The sequence below is a fragment of the Puma concolor genome, chromosome D4, assembly GCF_028749965.1.
Source record: "Puma concolor isolate L17-30 chromosome D4, mPumCon1.1.hap2, whole genome shotgun sequence".
Classification (NCBI taxonomy): domain Eukaryota; kingdom Metazoa; phylum Chordata; class Mammalia; order Carnivora; family Felidae; genus Puma; species Puma concolor.
In genome coordinates this window covers 87,112,246-87,129,759 of record NC_141679.1, presented here as the reverse complement: position 1 = coordinate 87,129,759, position 17,514 = coordinate 87,112,246, and the positions used below count along the sequence as shown (strand labels likewise).

General features: G+C 57.2%; 2 protein-coding genes and 2 long non-coding RNA genes across 4 annotated transcripts in view; 2 read left to right on the top strand and 2 right to left on the bottom strand.

The window, feature by feature from the left end:
• Window positions 1–3,036: 3,036 nt before the first annotated feature.
• CDK9 (cyclin dependent kinase 9) lies at window positions 3,037–7,596 on the bottom strand. Its single transcript, XM_086684106.1, has 7 exons — window positions 6,907–7,596; window positions 6,352–6,433; window positions 5,502–5,592; window positions 4,977–5,143; window positions 4,687–4,858; window positions 4,381–4,529; window positions 3,037–3,886 (listed from the first exon to the last, which is right to left on the bottom strand). The coding sequence occupies exons 1-7, from the start codon at window positions 7,356–7,358 to the stop codon at window positions 3,521–3,523; spliced, it is 1,479 nt and encodes a 492-aa protein (XP_086540232.1). The 5' UTR covers window positions 7,359–7,596; the 3' UTR covers window positions 3,037–3,520.
• Window positions 7,597–7,971: 375 nt separating this feature from the next.
• Window positions 7,972–17,181, bottom strand: LOC147575073 (uncharacterized). The gene is made up of 5 exons (XR_015243087.1): window positions 17,068–17,181; window positions 14,930–14,987; window positions 8,742–8,836; window positions 8,315–8,403; window positions 7,972–8,104 (listed from the first exon to the last, which is right to left on the bottom strand). It is a non-coding gene; the product is annotated as an uncharacterized LOC147575073 (long non-coding RNA).
• Window positions 8,065–9,091, top strand: LOC147575074 (uncharacterized). The gene is made up of 2 exons (XR_015243089.1): window positions 8,065–8,174; window positions 8,639–9,091. It is a non-coding gene; the product is annotated as an uncharacterized LOC147575074 (long non-coding RNA).
• SH2D3C (SH2 domain containing 3C) overlaps window positions 13,376–17,514 on the top strand; it is a 30,307-nt gene continuing 26,168 nt past the window's right edge. Inside the window, exons 1-2 of the mRNA XM_025922838.2 lie at window positions 13,376–13,534; window positions 15,478–15,937. Coding sequence (XP_025778623.1) covers window positions 13,498–13,534; window positions 15,478–15,937 — 497 coding nt within the window. The 5' untranslated portion in view covers window positions 13,376–13,497. The remainder of the gene's footprint in view (window positions 13,535–15,477; window positions 15,938–17,514) is intronic.

The following is a 17,514-nucleotide window of genomic DNA, read 5'->3' as shown; positions in this document are numbered from 1 at the left end:
TGCTGCTCCCGGCAGGCCTTTGTCTGAACCACCCACCACTGACCCCCACATGGCTATGCCCGGTCAGCCCTCACTCCCATCCATCGTTTGGACTCACCAGCGGTACCTGTCCAAGTGACCACTCCCTCCTCCCCAGAACACCCTCTCCCGTCGGGGCACCTGGGCGGCTCAGTTGGTTAAGCGCCTGACTTCAGCTCAGGTCATGATCTCACAGCTCGTGGGTTCGAGCCCTGCGTCGGGCTCTGTGCTGACAGCTCAGAGCCTGGAGCCTGCTTTGGATTTCTCTTTCTCTCTGCTCCTCCCCCACTCACATTCTGCCTTCTCTCTCAAAAATACATAAACATTTAAAAAAATTTTTTAAATAAAAAGAGCACCCTCCTCCTCTGATCCCTTCTTACCTCATCGGTTGCTGCTCTTGATTCCCTGAGGACGTCTGTGGAGGCTGTGGTCTCTGTTCTCCCCTCCTGCCCCGGGCCTTAACAAACCACCGTGCTGGCAGATTCTGGGGGCCCTGAGCTAGCTTTAGACAGACACCTGCCCACTCAACTGGATGTCCATCCGTCACCTCCATATCACCATGCTGACCCACCGGTGGGTTGGCCTGACCTCCCTCGGCCTCCCGTCTCAGGGATGGCAGCCTCGTCATCCCTCCAGCAAAGCCTGGGACTTTCAACTCCCTTCATTCACACTCACATCCAACCTGAAAATACATCTGCCCTCGCGGCCACCTGTAAATCAACGCACTCGCCACCAGCTGTATTAATGACCTGGCCCAACCCCCACCACCTCATGCCTAGATTATTCCAGCAGCTTCGGCCGCTCCCCCTGCTTCCAGCTCTGCCCAAGTTTGTCTCAACATAGTCACTGCGACCTTTTAATTTTTTTTTAATGTTTATTTGTTTTTGAGAAAGAGCACAAGCAGGGGAGGGACAGAGAGAGAGAGAGAGGGAGACACAGAAGCCGAAGCAGGCTCCAGGCTCCGAGCTGTCAGTACAGAGCCCAACACGGGGCTCAAACTCACAGATTGGGAGACCATGACCCGAGCCGAAGTCAGGATGCTTAACCACTTAACCGACTGAGCCACCCAGGTGCCCTGAAGTCACTGCAACTTTTTAAACACGTGTCCCCCTCTGCACAAGCTCTCAAAGCCTCCTGGTCTTGGATCTGGTGCTGGTGCCACTCTCCACCCCCCCCACCCCAGGTACCCCCTTTCTCTTGAGATTTCTGCTCCCGTGTCACCCGGAGCCCCTCAACTGACCCCTACTCTTTTCCTTATTCCACTTGTCGTTTTCCACACAATTTATCCCATCAGATTAGTTTGAGCCTACTAGAATGTGAGTAGCACAGAGGTGGGAGTCGCCACTGCTTTGTAGCTGTGTTGAGTCTAGAAAAGCCTGGTCCTCGGAAGACACAGACAATAAGTGCTGAATGAAGGAACTAAACTATCAGAGAGGTAGGGAGGATTCGTACGGTCCCTGTACGTCAGTGGAAACTTCTGTGAACTGCTGGGTCAGAGAGCAGGTCTCTCTTTCAGAGCAGCTTTTTAGCCTTCAGAGAAAAAAAACCACACCTCGAACCATGAGACCAGCCCCGGAAATTTTCCCTCATCGGGTCACTCAAAACCTACCAACTCGATAGCCATTAGGACACCTCAACGTTGTTTCCAAACAGATTTGCTTCCTTCCTAGCTGAGCTGAATAGAAGTTCAGGTCCGCCTGGAACCTCAGACTGGGACCTCATTTGAAAAGGTCTTTGCACGTGTAGCTGGTTAAGAAGAGATCATACTAAATCCAGGGACTGGTGTCCTCATCAGAGAGACAGTCGCACACAGAAGAAAGATGACCCGGCTGCAGGTGGAGGCAGGGAGGCAGAGACTCGAGAGATACATGTACAGGCCAAGAAAGGTCAAGGGCTGGCACCAGATGCTAGGAGACAGGCATGGAACATTCTCTCGCAGAGCCTCGCCGGCAAACCCTGCTGACACCTGGATTTCAGACTTCTAGCTTCCGACACGGTGACAGAATACATTTCTGTTGTAAACCACCCAGTCTGTGATTCCCCACAGCAGCCCTGAGAACTCAATGTACTAGTCAAGTTGTGGTGTTTTTGTTGTTGTTGTTTTGTTTTACTTCTACTGGCCTTTTGTGAAGCTGAGATCTGGGTCAATTTCTGCAGGGACAGTTCTGGTAAAAGGTTTTGCCGACCTTCCTTTGGGGACCCCCTTCAAAAGGCATCCTCCTGTGACCAGAATGTAGAAGAATTTGCCTCAAACGTGTCTGTCCTGAGCTTCATGCTCACAGGAAACAGATCCACCAGAACGTGCTTCTTGTCCAAGGATTCCAGCTCCTGTGCCTGACACTCCAACCGCCACACGGTTCTCTGTCCTCCTGCCCACTCACATCCTAATCCAGGTGGTCGCCACCTCCCCAAGCCCCTGGAGAGCCTTCAACTGCTCTGGTCCTTTCTCTCTTGCCTCTCCTAAGCCACCCACTACTCAGCAGCCTGAGGGCCCTTTGCAAAGTGACAGATCTAATGGTTGTCGTTCTGATTAAGAGCCTTCTGCCTGCAGCCTCCTGTGCCTGTGAGTCAAGTTTGAGCGTGTCTGTCAGCCACAGTAGATGGGATCCCTGCTGCAGATGCAGCTTATCACGGACCCTCCCGGGTTCCCTCTCCAGGGAACTGCAACCCTGTCGCAACTGTCTTCCCTCTTCCTCGGACACTGAGTGAAGAGAACTAAGGGAGCATCATAACCAGTGTTCCAGAAGATACTCAAAAGAAAAACAAAGACGAAAGTCCTCTGCAATTACGTCCGGAAACATGAACGGGGATAAAGAAAAGAGTCAAGACTCGACAAATCAAACCTCAATGCGCAGGCCCAGCGTGCTGGCCACAGGGTTAAGGGCTGGCGGTCTGAACACAGAACACAGCACACAGCCACTTAGTGGGGGGTGAAAAAAAAAAAAAAAAAGAGTCAACTTTAATCGTAACTGACCAAACTGTGTCCAGGAATGTCTCCAAACAACTGAACAAAAGAAACACGATAAAATTTTCTATTGAAGAAACCAAGTTTTTGCCAGCCCCAGTGCTTCCGAGGGCTGGGCCAAGACCAGCCCATTCCCGAGGCTGGTTCCATCCCCCACGCAAGTTTCTCATCCCGAGAGGCGGGCTGACGAGAGGCCAGGGGCCTGTCCCCTGCTCCGGTCACGCTGGGAACGCTTACAAAGTCACTGGTGGGGTGTGCCTCTCCTCCCACCCCATTCCTGTCTGAAAGTAAACGGAGACCCTCTGGTCATCATCTCGAAAGCCAGGGAACCAGGGGAGGCAGCCCCAGTGCCCTCCTGGGCTTTCAGCCAAAGCTTTCCTCCAGTCCACTCAGCTGGCGTTCCCAGCGCCCAGGGTGGGGATCAAATAAAATAAAGCACTAGGGAAAACTCAAATGCCCCATAACCTCCACAATGCAAGTCACACAGCAGGAGAAAAAAATAAAACTGCCCTAATGCAAAGCGCCGACAGCCGGCCCTCAGAACACGCGCTCGAACTCCGTCTGGTTGGTGGTGGCGGGATTGCGGCTCTGGTTGGTGGACTGCTGGGTGATCTGGCTGCCCTTCCGGCGCGGCGGCGCCAGGTACTCGAACATGGACGTCAGGTGGGTGGAGAGCATGCCCTTGAGATCCGAGGGCATGGGGTCAGACCAGAAGAAGTCATGGTTGAGGGCATCGTCGCTGTCGATGCGCTGTGCGGGATCCAGCACCAGCAACTTGTCGATGAGGTCCAGCGCGTAGGGGTCACGCACATAGGCCTTCAGCCTGTCCTTCACCTTCCGCTTCTGGCCCTTGACCAGGTCCAGTTTCTCAAACAGCTCGTACTTGTCCACGTTTGGCCACACCTGGGCGGGAGGCATGGGGAGAGGACGGCGTCAATTCAGGGGGGTGCGTGGCTTTGTCCACTGGTTGGGCACCGGAAGGGACTAAAACTTCTCCTCTCAGATGCTCCCAGACCACCCCTGGAGGACGAACCGGACCTCTCCAAAGCAAAAGCAGCAGTAACTGTGTCCCTGACACACACCAAGCGCCACACCCTTTTACCCAAGTCACCTACGATATTTTCACCAAGCCCGACACACGCGTAGTTGTTTCACACAGGAGAAAACTCAGCCCTGAGGTGAGGGATTCAAATGCCCTCCCCGAGGCCACAGAACTGCGATGGGGGTGAGATCTGAACACTGCCCGTGTGGCTCTAACGACCACCAGCCCTGTCCCTCCACCAGCCACCTCTCCAGGGCTTTCCTTCCATTCCACTCCCCACTCCTCCCTTGCCAGGAGGACTTCCAGATCTCTGCATCCTGCGGGGACCCTGGGGACCTGCAGCCTGGCCACGCACCTCAGGGGTGATGGAGCCACAGAGCTGGCTGATGAGGGCAAGCTGGTGCTGCTCGGTGTTGCCCTGCATGATAGGGCTGCGGGTCCACATCTCCGCCATGATGCACCCGGCACCCCAGAGGTCAATGGGGGGGCCGTAGTCCCGCTCCCCTGGGAAGAAGAGCGCACCAGGAGGGCCCCTTGAGCCCGAGGGCCTCCTGAGACGCAATGCCCCAGGGCCGGCGGCTCAAGAAGCCCTGGCAGTGGGGGACTGAGGCCGGGTAAGTGCCCAGCCCCTGCCCCCCTCTGCCCGCTCGGGAGTCCTCACCGAGCAACAGCTCCGGGGGCCGGTACCAGAGCGTCACCACACGGTTGGTATAGCGGTTGGGCTGGCTGTTCTTTGCCAGGCTGAAGGCCCGGGCCAGCCCGAAGTCTGCCAGCTTCAGGACCCCGTCGCGGGTGATGAGCACGTTAGCCGCCTTCATGTCCCTGTGCAGGATCTGCAGGAAGCACAAGACGGCTCGATCAGGTTTCCGAGGGCCCTTCAGGCACATCCACCCTGCAGTGGGAGCGGAGGCCAACCCCAGCCTCGGTCTCTTCCCCCACTCTGCCCCCCACCTTGTTTCTGTGGATGTAGTAGAGGCCGTTGAGCAGCATCTGCATGACCTTCTTGATCTCGGACAGCGTGAACTTGACTAAGACGTTGCTCAGCAGCCCCGCAAGGTCATGCTCGCAGAAGTCAAACACTAGGTATATGCTGCCCTTGCAACGGTTATAGGGGGAAGCTGAGACGGGAAGAATGGGCAAGGGGGTGAGAAAAAGAAAGTATAAAACCCCATGTGCAACTTATCTTCCCACAGCCAGCTTCTACCCCTCCAACCCACGGACACTCAGGTAACCGGCTGTGCATTCCTTCACTGGTCAACTATTTGCTGAGTGCCTCCTCCAGGCCGGGTGCTGTGGCAGGCCCCGGGGCAGCAAGAGCTATGACGAAAGGACCCGGGAAAGCAGTCACAGTCGGTAGGTCTGGGTTAAGAAGAGGCAATTTAAGCGTGTCCGCTTCCAACTTTACAAACAAAGCCTTGGGACGGGTAAGCCTCATTTTCCCCATCTGAAGATGGAGACCCGATCCAAACAACTTACCTTTGGTTCGACAGATCTCAATCAAGTTAACCACGTTCTCGTGTTTTAGAAGCTGGAGGATCTTGATTTCCCGCAGGGCTGTGATGGGGAACTGAGTGGGAGAAAGACAGGAGGTGGTCAAAGGTGAGCGAGTGAACTACAGACTCACGATCAAGCCAAGAGCTCCACAGTTAAGGGGCACAGGTTGGGAAAGAGAGTAAGGTGACAGGCTCTGAGATCAGCAGTCTCAGATGTCTTATCTGTAAAATGCGTGTTAAGAGTAGTACGCAACCCTCAAGGAACTGCTTTGAGACGATGAACTGAAACAGTGGTACTTAACACTTCACTGCTAGTCACCAAAGGCTCCACAGTTTCTTCAACCCTTAAATTTAGCTCTATGCCTGTGTTTAACTTACTAGGTGGGAACAAAAACAGCTATTCAAAGACATTTCCTTGCTAAGAATCAGGTCTCTGGGAAGCTGGACTACAGCTAAATGGGCTGTTCCTTTACAACCGAGTACCAATCACCCTTTGAAGGCCACTGCATGGAATTTCTTTTTATGCTACGCAAAATAAACGCTAAGGACAGAGTGTTTAAAAGCTTCCTAACTTGAGGAACCGAGGCGCACTCTGCAAGCATGAGCTCCCCCTCCTGGCCCCAACCGTATTTACCTAAAAATGAAATATCAAAGGCTCTAAAACATTTGAACAAAAAAATTGAACTACGAAGTCAAATTCCCTGAAATATGGAAACTCCCAAACTACCACACCTACACTGATTCCCGACGTGAGAGCCCTAGCAGAAGCAGGGTGGAAACCCAACCCCGAGCCGAGAGGAGACGGCAGGCCCGCCCACCCCGCCCGTACTCACCCCCTCCTTCTCGTTCTCCATCAGCACTTTCTTCAGAGCCACCTTTTTGCCGGTCTTACGGTGCTTTGCCTTAAATACCTCCCTGCAGGCCGAGAGGGGGGACCCAAGAGGTTTCATCAGGCCGTTTCTGCTGGGCCCGCCCCTCCCCCACCTGAGGAGGAGGGCAGAAAAAAGGGATTCCCCGGGCGGGGCTGGGCCGGGTACTCAGGGCACTCGCCTACTCTGCCCGCCCCATCCTCCCGCTATCTGCGGTCCCTCTCCAAGCCTCTACTTCCTTTCCTCGGACTCTTCACCCAGGCTTCTCTTGGAGAGCCCGCTCCCCTCACAAGCTCCTCTCTGCAACCCCTCCCCGCCCCCCATCACGGGCCTCAGGCTCCTCCCCGCCAGCCGGCTCCGTCAGGCCCAGGCGGGCTGCGGCGCGGCCTAGAGAGACCAGGGGACACGTCTGGTGCTCTGTGGCCTCCCGACCACGTTGGGCCCGGCCCTGGGCATCCCGACGTCGGCCCTGAGAGTTGCAGGCCCAGGGCTCCCGGTCCCCCGGGGGTACAGCCTTACCCGAAGGTGCCTTGGCCGATCTTAGCGAGCTTCTCATATTTGGTCACCTCATCACAAAAGGGGCACTCCACCGAGTCGTACTGCTTTGCCATGGCCGCCTCCAGTGCACCGCCGCCGCCGCCGCCGCCCCCAGCCGCCGCCGCCGCCGCCGCCGCTCCCGCTCCGGGTCCCGCCGCCGTGCTCCAGGCCCCTCCGCGGCCGCGCCACTTCCGCCTCCACAGCCACTTCCGGCCTCGCGGCGCCGACCCCGCCTCTTCCGCCCGCCGCCCGCCGCCAGGCCCCCTGGGACTTGTAGTTCCCGGGAGGCCAGGAGGAGCCGGAGCTGCAGAGGCGCCTCCGCCGCCGCCACTGCCCCCGCCTCCGCCGCCGCCACTGCTGGCGGCGGCCCCGATCGGGGGCGCGGGGAGCCGGGGCGCCGGGGCTGGGGCTCGGGGCGGTGCGTCCCGCTGCATCGGCCCGGGCCGCCGCTGCTGCCGAAGCCGCTGCCGCTCTAGCGCCCGATCCGGGGCCAGCCGCAGTGCCCTGCTCCTCCTCCTCCGACGGCGCCGCCTCCGCCGGGCTGCGCGGGGCGGCGGGCGGGGGGGTGGCCCCCGAGCCGCGGCCTGGGGGCTCCCTGGCCGGGCCCGGGCCCGGGGCGGCCGGGCGAGGGGGCGAGACGGAAAGAGCCGACGAGGAGGCGGCCCGAGAGCCCGGGAGGGGGCGCGTTATAAAGGGGGAGGTGCCCCGGCCTCGCCCTCCCCTCCCCCTCCGCCCGCCCCCTCCCTCCTCCCTCCCACCCTCCGCGGCCGCACCTGCCGCCGCCGCCGCCGCCGCCGCCGCCTGCCCGCTCGCCCGCTGTCCGCCGGCCGCCCTCGTCGCGTCACCGCCCGCGGCCCCTCCTCCGCCTTCGGAGGTGGGGCCCCGCGCTCCACACCTGGCTGCGGGGCGCCTCGCCGCGTGCCTCAGTTTACCCCCACATGCCAGCTGCTGCGGAGAGCCCTTTTCTCCCTGGCTCAGAGTGCCCCTCCACAGGCGAAGGCGGGAGGCGCCGAGGGAGCGGCCTCCGGTCCTGGGAGGAGAGAACGGCCCCCGCCGCCACCTCCCCGGGCCCCAGCCACCCGCCGTTGACATGGCAACCGACGGCCGCTAGGGGGCGCGGCGACACTGGAGGCGGCGAGAGAGCAACGCCTGGGCCTTCCAGTCCCGGACCCCCTGTTCTCTGGGAGTCAAGGATGAAGCCCACAGGAGCCCGGTCCCCCATCAGCTGTGCCCGAGCTGGTCAACCCCGGGTCAGTAATTACAAAAATAGCTAGTATTTACTCCGAACCCCCTGTGTGCTCAGGAATTGCTGGGCGTTCCTGCTGAATCCTGAATCAACCACCCAGTAGTCAGGATCACTAACCCATTTTACGGAAGAGGATATTGAGACTCAGACAGGTGAGGTCATTTGCCCAAGGTCAGAGTGACAGCGCTGGGACTGGAACCTGGTCTGTCTGAAGAAGATTCTTCTGAGTCAGGCTGTTTACAGTATGGCCAGGGATATAATAATGGTGCCGTTTGAGGCCTGCTGTCATGCCAGGCACCATGCCCACCACCCATCTTCTCTGACCCTATGCCCCCTTCTCCTGCTCCACCCCTTCCCCAGCATCTTCCTGATAATCTTCCCAGCTCACGAGCCTCTTGATCTTTCCTCCAGCTCTACTCAACAATCAGCCCACAGCAAAGCTGTGCTTTCTACCTCCTCTGTCTTCAGGAAAACCCAAATTGTGACATTGGAGGCTCTTTCCAGCTCCCTCCAGGGCTGTGGCTGCAGGACTCTTCCTCCTGTTGTTTCCTAATTCCCTGGACCTTCCTACCTGCAGTGTGGTACCCCTCAATGGCACCCAGTTTCCTGTCTTATCCTCCATGGCTTGGCCTTGCAGGTCTGGTGATCCTGGTGTCCCAAGAGACCCTGTTGGGGGGGGGGAGGCGGAGGCTCAAGGGTCAGCCAAGCAGCAGTGAGCCCCCTCCTGAGGGGAGTGTGAGGCCATCAAGTGTTTTAGGCAGTCAGGAGACATGTCAGGGAATGATCTGGGATCAGCTTCATGGGTACACTGTGGAAGCAGGGAGGCCATTGGCTAAATTGGGGGTGAGAAGGGCAAGGAGGGAAAAAAATAATAACTAGCAATTACAATTTGTTGAGGCAAAATAAATGGTCCAGAGCATACATTCAGCACTTTATGGTAATTAATTCTCACTCAGCTATGTGAGATGGCTACTGTTATCACCTCTCTTGTACACATAAGGACACTGAGACTCAGAGGCAACATCCCCTGGCCAGGGTCAAACAGCTGACTGGCAGCCACATTGGGATTTGAACCAGGTCAGTCTGGCACAAACTCCAAGCACTGAGCCATATCAGGGCCCCCACCCGTTTGGGCTGTGGGCAGAGTTAGGCTACAGCCATAACAGAGCACCGCTGGCCTGGGTATTCTGGATGCCCACGGGGGGTATGGGAGGGGATGGTAGTATTGGGGGCCTACCATGGTTTTGGGTGGCCTCCACCATCAGACTCAGGCTGGATGGGTCCCCTGCCTGTTTCCCACGAGCTCTCCCTAAGTCACATCCTGTGGGCAGACGCCTCAGCAGATGTTCCGGTGTTGTCACCTCCACCCCACCACCCCTGCCCTGAACCCCAACATCCGCCAGTCACTTCCCCTCAGAGCTTTGGGCCCTCCGCTCCCCTTGGCAGAAGCAGTAGGGAACTCTTCAGAAGGCCACCTGCGCCGTCCAGGCATGGGGTCCTGGATCATCCAGGTGGAAGGGCGAAGAAACGAGGTCCTCGCTGGAAATGATTTCTCACTGACTGACTTCTGATTTGCTAGTTTGAGGAAAATGTTTCCTGCCTCCACGGATCAGCTAAGCCTGCAAAGCCAGGCACTGGCCAGTTTGTCAGTTTGCTGACTAACCGACTGGACTCTGTGAGAGCCTCTGGTCCCGCTGGCATTTAACAGAGAAACTGAGGCACAGAGTAGAAGAGGGAATCATTGGCCTGCTGTTTGACTCTGGCCTAGACCTTCTGTTTTCCTCCCCTGAGCAGGGATGAGGTTGGGGGGGGGGCGGGCATAGGGAGGGAAGGAGAAGACAGGCTCATGGGTGGGCTGATCTTGGCTGCTCGTACGTCCCGGGAAGAGAAAGGGGTGCTGGATAGGGAGACAACGGGCAGAGGATTGTAGTGTGATGCTTGCGGCCCTGTAGACCATGGACATTCTGCCCACACCAGCTGGGTGCTGACTCTGTACCCGGCCCTGTGTTGATACGTGTCATTTCCCTGGGGCTTTACAGCTCCCCTCTTAGGAGGTTGCTGGAATTGGGCCCAACTTACAGAAGAGGGAACTGAGACTCGGAGTGGTCACGTGCCCTGCCCAAGGCCACACAACCAGGAAGCTGTAAATCTGGGATTCAGAGCCAGGTCTCTGCTTCCAAAACCCAGGGTCATTCGTCACCAGCCTCAGTACCAGACAACTGGATGGAGCCGGGGAAAGACTAAGACCTATGGCAGGCGTGGGGCCAATACACATGTGGAAGGCAAATTCTCCTCTGAGGGGGCATGAGGTCTGTTTGGAACATGCAAGTGAAGACGCAAGTGAATGTAATATGGGTAATACTCGCAGTATAACTTTTATTTCACTGCCACGGGACGGGACCGTGTGAGGGATGTTGTATTGGTCTCATTTTACTGAAGGGAGAAAACGAGGCTCAGAGAGGTAACACGACTTGCCCAAGATCATGCACGTGGGGTCTGCATGATCCCGCGTGCCTGGGGCCAATGCCTTCGACTGTGACGTCGAGACCTAATGGTACCTGGCCAAACTGGGGGCAAGGGAGTCACAGATGGGGGGGAAAGGGGCAGGAGGGAGGGGACAGAAACCAGAGGAGGGTTCCCTGGGGCACCATGGCTCAGTCTCTACCCGGAGCCCCGACCGCACAGAAGCAAAACTTCCAGCCGGTGGAGGGAAGAGCAGCATTCTGGGTGTGGGTCCAGCCCAAGCCGAAGCCTGGAGGCGCGAAAGCACTTGTGTGTTCAGGGCTGTGGAGTGCGGGCTGCTCTGGGCCGGCCTCCAACGCAGGCTGAGGAGGGCCTGGGGGACAGCCACCCGCCGGCAGGTCCCCAGCCGCACTCCCAACGGCCACTCAAGGCAGCACAAAGGGGGCTCTGAGCTCAGTGGAGCCGCCACACTGAGCCCCATTCATTCTCCCAGGGACGGGCAATTGCGCTGGCGCCCGGGGCCAACGGCGGCAGCAGGGCCTAGCTAGCACTCTCGCTGTACCTGCAGCAACACGGCCTCCCTGTGGCCGGGGCTCCCAGCTCTCCCACCACGTGCCTTCCCCTGGGGTCTTCTTGGCCTATGCCAATCCGCCCCTGGCCTGAACCACCCCCATCCCTCAGCGACAACCATGGCGGGGAGGGGGCGCTGCTGAGGCCACAGTGCACTAGCCTGGGCTCACATTTTCTCATTTCATCCTCCCAGCAACCCCTGGAACTGGGAGCTACTTTGACCCTGTTTCACAGATAGAAACTGAGACCCAAAGTGGTAAAGGGTCTGGGGCAGAGTCACACAGTGAGGCGGGAGTGACAGAAACCCAGCACTTAGCCCAAGTCACTGGGACTGCCTCCTGGGAGAGAAGCCAAGGGGAACCACCCGCTGCCTTCCACGAGGAAGACCCCTCACTACCGCCAGGCCACCGGCCCTATTCTCTCTTCTGACAACTGGAGGAGGGAGGGAGCACCGGCTTGGGAGCTAGGACACCTGGGGGTCTAGTCTCTGCTCCTCCTTAGCCTCAGTTACCTCATCTGTGAAATGGGACAGTACCAGCATTCGCCTCACAGGTCGGTCGTAGGGACTCAACGGACAATCTGTGGAGGTTTTTACCTCCGTGCCTGGCTCATGGTCAGGGCTCAGTAGAGGGACCTTCTCTTCCCAAATCCGTGACCGAGAAACCTCATTCTTTCATGTGAGCTTTGAACACTGTTCCCATCCAGGTCTGTCTGTGAGCAGGACTCTGATGTCTTGATCTCTCAGGCTGTGTCCCTTTTCCCCTCAGGGCCTCGGTTTCCCTCTCAACCCATTAAGAAGGTTCAGTCAGATGCTTCCCCCACCAGGGCCCATCATCCAGCTGCCAGGGGGTTTCTGGAGCTGTAGGAGTGGAAGTTAGGACCTCAGCCCCCATAGCTGGACAAGTAGGCCCTAATGCCAGGTAAGTTGACTTTCGGGGAGCCTCAGTTTCCACATCTGTAAAATGGGGGCAAGAGAAACAACATCTACCTCTTAGGACAGAAGGACTGAGCTTTCTGGCTGGAATGAACTAACTGATCAGAAGACGTTAGTCATCGTTATTTTTGCTGAGGATGCAGGAGGGGCCCCATCTGCCCTTGGACTCCCTCTCTCATAGGCTCGGTTACCAGCCTGGGGGCCAGGATAATAACGTCCAATCGTGCTGGAGCCTCTGTGAGTTCATTGTGTATCTTGCATTTGTGCCCATTCTTGAGATCAGTTGACTGGGGCTTCAGAGGCAGGAGTAACTTACGCGCAGTACACAGAGCTGGGATTTGAAACCCCTGGCCTTGTGGCCACCCCAACCCCTGCAACTGCTGACAGCCTCCACAGGTGTCTGGGACAATCTGTGTAGGGAAGTTTCATTTCCTCATCTCTGTCTTGCCCGTGTGACACACACACGCACACACGTTGTAGGCTGGAAAAGCATCAGACTGTGGGCTGAGGGGTCTAGAAGGGTGAGATGTAGCCCTGTCTGTGCCACCAACCTGCCAGATGACCTGGGGCGCTCCCTCTGCCCGTCTGTGCTCCAGATCCCCCCATCCCTGTATAAAGGGTGTGGTGGACCAAATTGCCACCGTGTCCCCCTGGATTAAAAAGGAATGATCATGCCTTGGTGGGCACCGATTCTGTGCCAGGCTTCACGCCGAACTGGACCCTGTGAGGTGGGCATTGCAAATACCCCCTGCTCACAGTGAGGAAACGGAGGCTCAGGAAAGTCAGTGGCCTAGCCAGGATTACACGGTGACAAAGTAGCCAGCCAAGATTTGAACTTGGGTTTGGGTGGTCCCCAGGGCCACAGGCCTAACCACAGCACTCTTCACTGCTCCCAGTCCTTCCCCAGGCACCGAGGCTTAGAACAAACTGCCCTGTGGGCTGGCCTGGCTCCCAGCACCCTTCCAGCCGCTGGCCAGACCCCCTGACAGCTGTCAGCGGGTCCCCCCCACAGCCCCCACCCAGTGGGCTCCATTCCCAGGGCCTGTGGTTTGTCCCCCCAGGCCCTCCGGGTCCCATGGGCTTGTGGTCTGCCCCCTGCCCCCCTCTCCCCGCCATAGCCAAGGTCAAGGAGGCAGCCCATGGGGGCCCGGAGTGGGGGAGGCCCTGGCCCGCCCCCGTGGAGAGGATGGGGAGGGTGGAGCTGTGGGAGTTTCACTGGTTTAAAAATACACAGAGGAAGCGAGCGGCAAGAGGGTGCAAGAAAGGGGAAGGGGAGGTGAGGGAAGAACCTCAACGTTGATGTCCGGAGTCGAGAGCGGCCACTTGCCCGCTGGCCAGGGGCTTTACACGACCCACCAAGATGACGGAGGGACCCAAGAAAGCCAGCAGAAAGTTCAGTGAGTGCAGGGTGCCCTTTGCACTGCCCTTCCTCTCTCTGTCCATCCGTCTCAGTCTCTCTCTGCATTGCTTCCTTATCACTGTCTGGTTTCTGTTTCTCTTTCTGTCCATCTCTATCCCTCTCTGGAGTTCTCTGCTTCTGGGTTTCCTTGTCGCCTTCCCTCTGTCACTCTGGCCCCATAGCTCTCTCTGTCTCTAGCTGGTTTGGTTCTCCATCTCTGCTCTGCCAGTCTCTGTTTCTCTGTCTCACCATTTGTGGGTGTGACCATCTCTGGTTTCCTTGGACCTCATGGGGCCGGGCAAGGGAAGACCTCCACATGCTCCACGCCCTGCCCCTGGAATTGGTTCACACGGGGGCTCAGTTGGAAGTTACTGGGGCCGGAGTGGGTATGGGTGCACCAGGAGAAGCTGCCCCATGTCCCCACCAGCAGTGACGCTGGGACCCAGGGCAGCTCGATGAGGGGTCACCCTGACCAAGGCTCTGTTTCCCCAAGTCAGTCTCCTCCGGGTCTCAGCCAACTTTTGCTTCCCCTGAGCCCTTCAACTTGACAGTTGACAGCACAGGGGGGGTGGTGGGTGGGGGTGTGCAGGGCCAGGATTAAGATGCATTCCACAGATGAAAATACTGGGCCCCAGAGACATGCTTTGGATCATATGGGGCTGCCCAGCAGGGCTCAATCCCATGTTCCTGGACTCACCTCGGTTTCCCTCCCTGTCCCACCACTGTTTCCTCCAGATCCCCCAGTGCCCAGGAGACAGTGGTTCTTGGCCCTCCTCCTGGCAATTGGCACAATTCTGCCCAGAGGTATAGCTTTCTTAGAGCAGAGCCTCAGAACTTTCTGACAGTGTTTGTCAGGAGGCAGAGGCTAAGACAGCCGAGGGTGGGCAGGGCTGCGGGGAAAGCCCCAGAACACTGACCCCAGCAGTCCAGAGCCCTGAGCCCCTCATCAGGGCTCAGCCTTGCTGTGTGACCCTGGGCAAGTCCCTCCCCTCTCTGGGCCTCAGTTTCCTCTCTCATCAATGGGGGCATCGTGGTGAGGACCTGAGGAGGCAGAGGGTACCTAGGAAGTGGAAAATGCCAGAGTTTTTCCTTTTCACTCGCCTGGAGGCCATAGGGTTGTCAGAGGGTGGTGGCTTAGAGGAGGGACAGTCCCACAGCTGGGGGCAAGGAGGAGGGAACTCACAGGCACCCCTGCAGAAACGAGGAGATGGTATCACCCAAGCCCTGCCGCCTGAGTCCCCACCGTGGGCTCAGCTGACAGGAAGGACAGAACCTCAGAGAGTGGGCCCCCCCAGGCTCCCAACAACCCCCTTCTCATTTCATCCCCTGTCCCTGGTGCTCAAACAGCCCCTCCTCACTCACCCCACCCCACGACCACACAAACATGCTTCACCTGCCCACGATGCCACCTCGGGCGGGTCTTTCCACAGCTCTGACCTCCGCTTCGTTATCTGCAGAAAAGGGAAATTAAGCTTACGGCATTGAGTTATGCTGGGAACTCAGTGATGTAATGCATGAAGCATAGCTGACCAATGCAGAGGCGTTCACTGCAATCATCGTCATTGCCTTCATAACTTCTCCAGGATATTCTGGGTGCCAGGCACCATATTAAGTCTGTTATTTACATGCTTTCCTTCAGTTCTGCTGTCCATAGGAGGTGGGCACTACAATCTCTATTTTGCTAATGTGGAGAATGGGGCTCAGAAGGGTCAAGTGACTTGCCGAAAGTCACACAGCAAGGATGTGGAAGAGCAGGGACGGTCGCTCAGGTCTGTGTGACTCTAGAGCTGCGTGTTGTTCTACGGGAACAAAGGGAGTGTCAGAGAAGCCCTGACCCTCCTTGAACCCTCAGTCAGAAGAACGACATGTATTTTTTATTATTGCTGCTGGCATTAACTCATGTCTTCCCCTTGCACTCCCTCCCCCCACTTCCTCTGCCAGAGTTCTTCAAGTTCAAGGGCTTCGGGAGTCTCTCCAACCTCCCTCGGTCTTTCACTCTGAAACGGTCCTCAGCCTCCCTCAGTATCCGGTCCCACCTGGAGCGAGACACCTTTGAGGCTACACAGGATGACATGATGACTGTCCCACAAAGCCCCCCAGCCTATGCCCGCTCCAGTGACATGTACAGCCACATGGGCACCATGCCTCGCCACAGCACCAAGAAGGCTCGTGATCAACAGGCTACCCGGGAGACCAAGGAGGTGGGCTCTGAATCCCACCTGGTGCCCCAAGATCTGCCCAACCCTCCAGGCCTGGAGGCCGCCAAGGAGGTGGTGGTGGGGACCAATGCCCCCCTGGAGGACACCCCAGCAGTGGGACCCAACCCTTCCGTAATGGGCCCCACGGGAGAGCCTGAGGATCCCAGCGCAGACAGAAAAGAAGAAACAGTGCCTCCGGAAAGGTAGGTGCCCACAGTGGGGTGGGGGTGAGAGTGGAATCTGCGGGAAGGGTGCCTCCAACCTCCTGCCAATAGAGCCTGGAGAGGAGCCCCCCACACACACACACACACAAAACACACTTCTAGGGGGAATAGAAACTCTACACATGAACCAAGTGCTTACTACAGACCAGGCACTATGCTTGGTCTTTCACTTGCAATTAATTCTCAACAAAACAAAACAAAAACAACTGGGGAGGAGATTCTGTCATTTCCATATGACGGATGAGGAACCGAAGATTCAGAGAGGCAAAGTCATCTGCCCCAGGCAGGTTGCACATCTGTCAAATGACAAAGGTGAGATTTGAACTCACCCTAGGCAGCCTCCAGGAGCCGGCTGGGCCCCAAGCCCAATCGCTGGATCCCTGCCCAGGACCCCCACACCCAAATCACCTTTAGTTCTACTGGACAACACTGCTCCCCCTGGTTGCCACTTCACTTGGTTATAGGGTGAGCTGAGTTCATGCAAAAATACACATAGTGATGATATGACCCTAGCACCCATTCTACTGGGTGTCAAAACATATGTTACTCACCGAACGCTCTGTAAAAGCATTTATCGTTATATCATGAGACCCATCTTACAGATGGGGAGACTGAGACTCAGGCAAGGTGGTAGAGCTGGATTTGAGCAGAAACTGCCCGCCTCCAATGGCTGCACACTCATCTCTCACATTGTACCCACCACCCTCTAAGCTGTACAGCTGTGTGCTTCGTGCCCTTGGGAGACTCCTCAATCTCAACCACAGGAGTCTCCAGCTTTTCAACCCTCAGACCCTGGGTCTAAACCACACTGGTCAGATGTACTTATTGAAATAAAGAGGGGAAAAAACCCCAGCTGAGCAAAAGTAACTCTAGGGCCAGTTCTGAGACCTCTCTGGAATGGCTTTGCCCTGAGACGCCAAGCACAGTTTCTGTGTGCTGGGGTAATTGAGTCTAGACCTCTGTTCAATGGGGAGCAAGACTTTGTAAAGTTTCAGAATGAATCTAGTCCAGACTCTGTCTCTTACTGACTGCATGACCTTGGATAAATCTGTTTCCTTTTCTGAGTGTCCGTTTCCTCAGCTGATAAATGGCATAATGATAGCACCTACCTTGTAGGGCATGATGAGAATCAAGAGTCACATACAGGACTTTTAAAATCTTAGCAAAGTGCCTAGCACACCACCAACAGTAAATGTTTTTCCATCATCCCTGGCTGTTCCAGGCTGCTGTCTTGTGCCGTCCCCTCCTTAGTTCAGCCTCATTTGAGCGTGGAAGAGCAAGCAAGGATTGTATGCAGGGGAGAAGGCCTGATAGGTTCTGGGGCGTTCTGAGGCAGCCTAGGGTCTGAGACGTGCCTGGCGAGTTTGCAGGAAAGGGGCGGGTGGAGCGGCGTGTCTGGGGGCGTGGCCCTTTCAGGCTGCCAGGCGGACTGCTGAGGGAAGGTGGTGTTGGAACGGGGCGGGTCAAGGCAGAGGGGTGTGTTCGGGGGGCGTGGCCTTCCCGGCCTTGGACACTAACAGATGGGGGGAGGAGGAGGAGCGAGACAGGAGGCGGAA

Bases quoted from the DNA above. Each gene is read 5' to 3' on its own strand.
- CDK9 (XM_086684106.1), bottom strand. From the start codon at position 7,358: ATGCAGCGGGACGCACCGCCCCGAGCCCCAGCCCCGGCGCCCCGGCTC. The intron at 6,434-6,906 runs GTAAGGCTGTAC...CTCGGCCTGCAG, and splicing joins ATCGGCCAAGGCACCTTCGG to GGAGGTATTTAAGGCAAAGC. The intron at 3,887-4,380 runs GTGCGTGGCCAG...CCTCCCGCCCAG, and splicing joins GTGGCTCCATCACCCCTGAG to GTGTGGCCAAACGTGGACAA.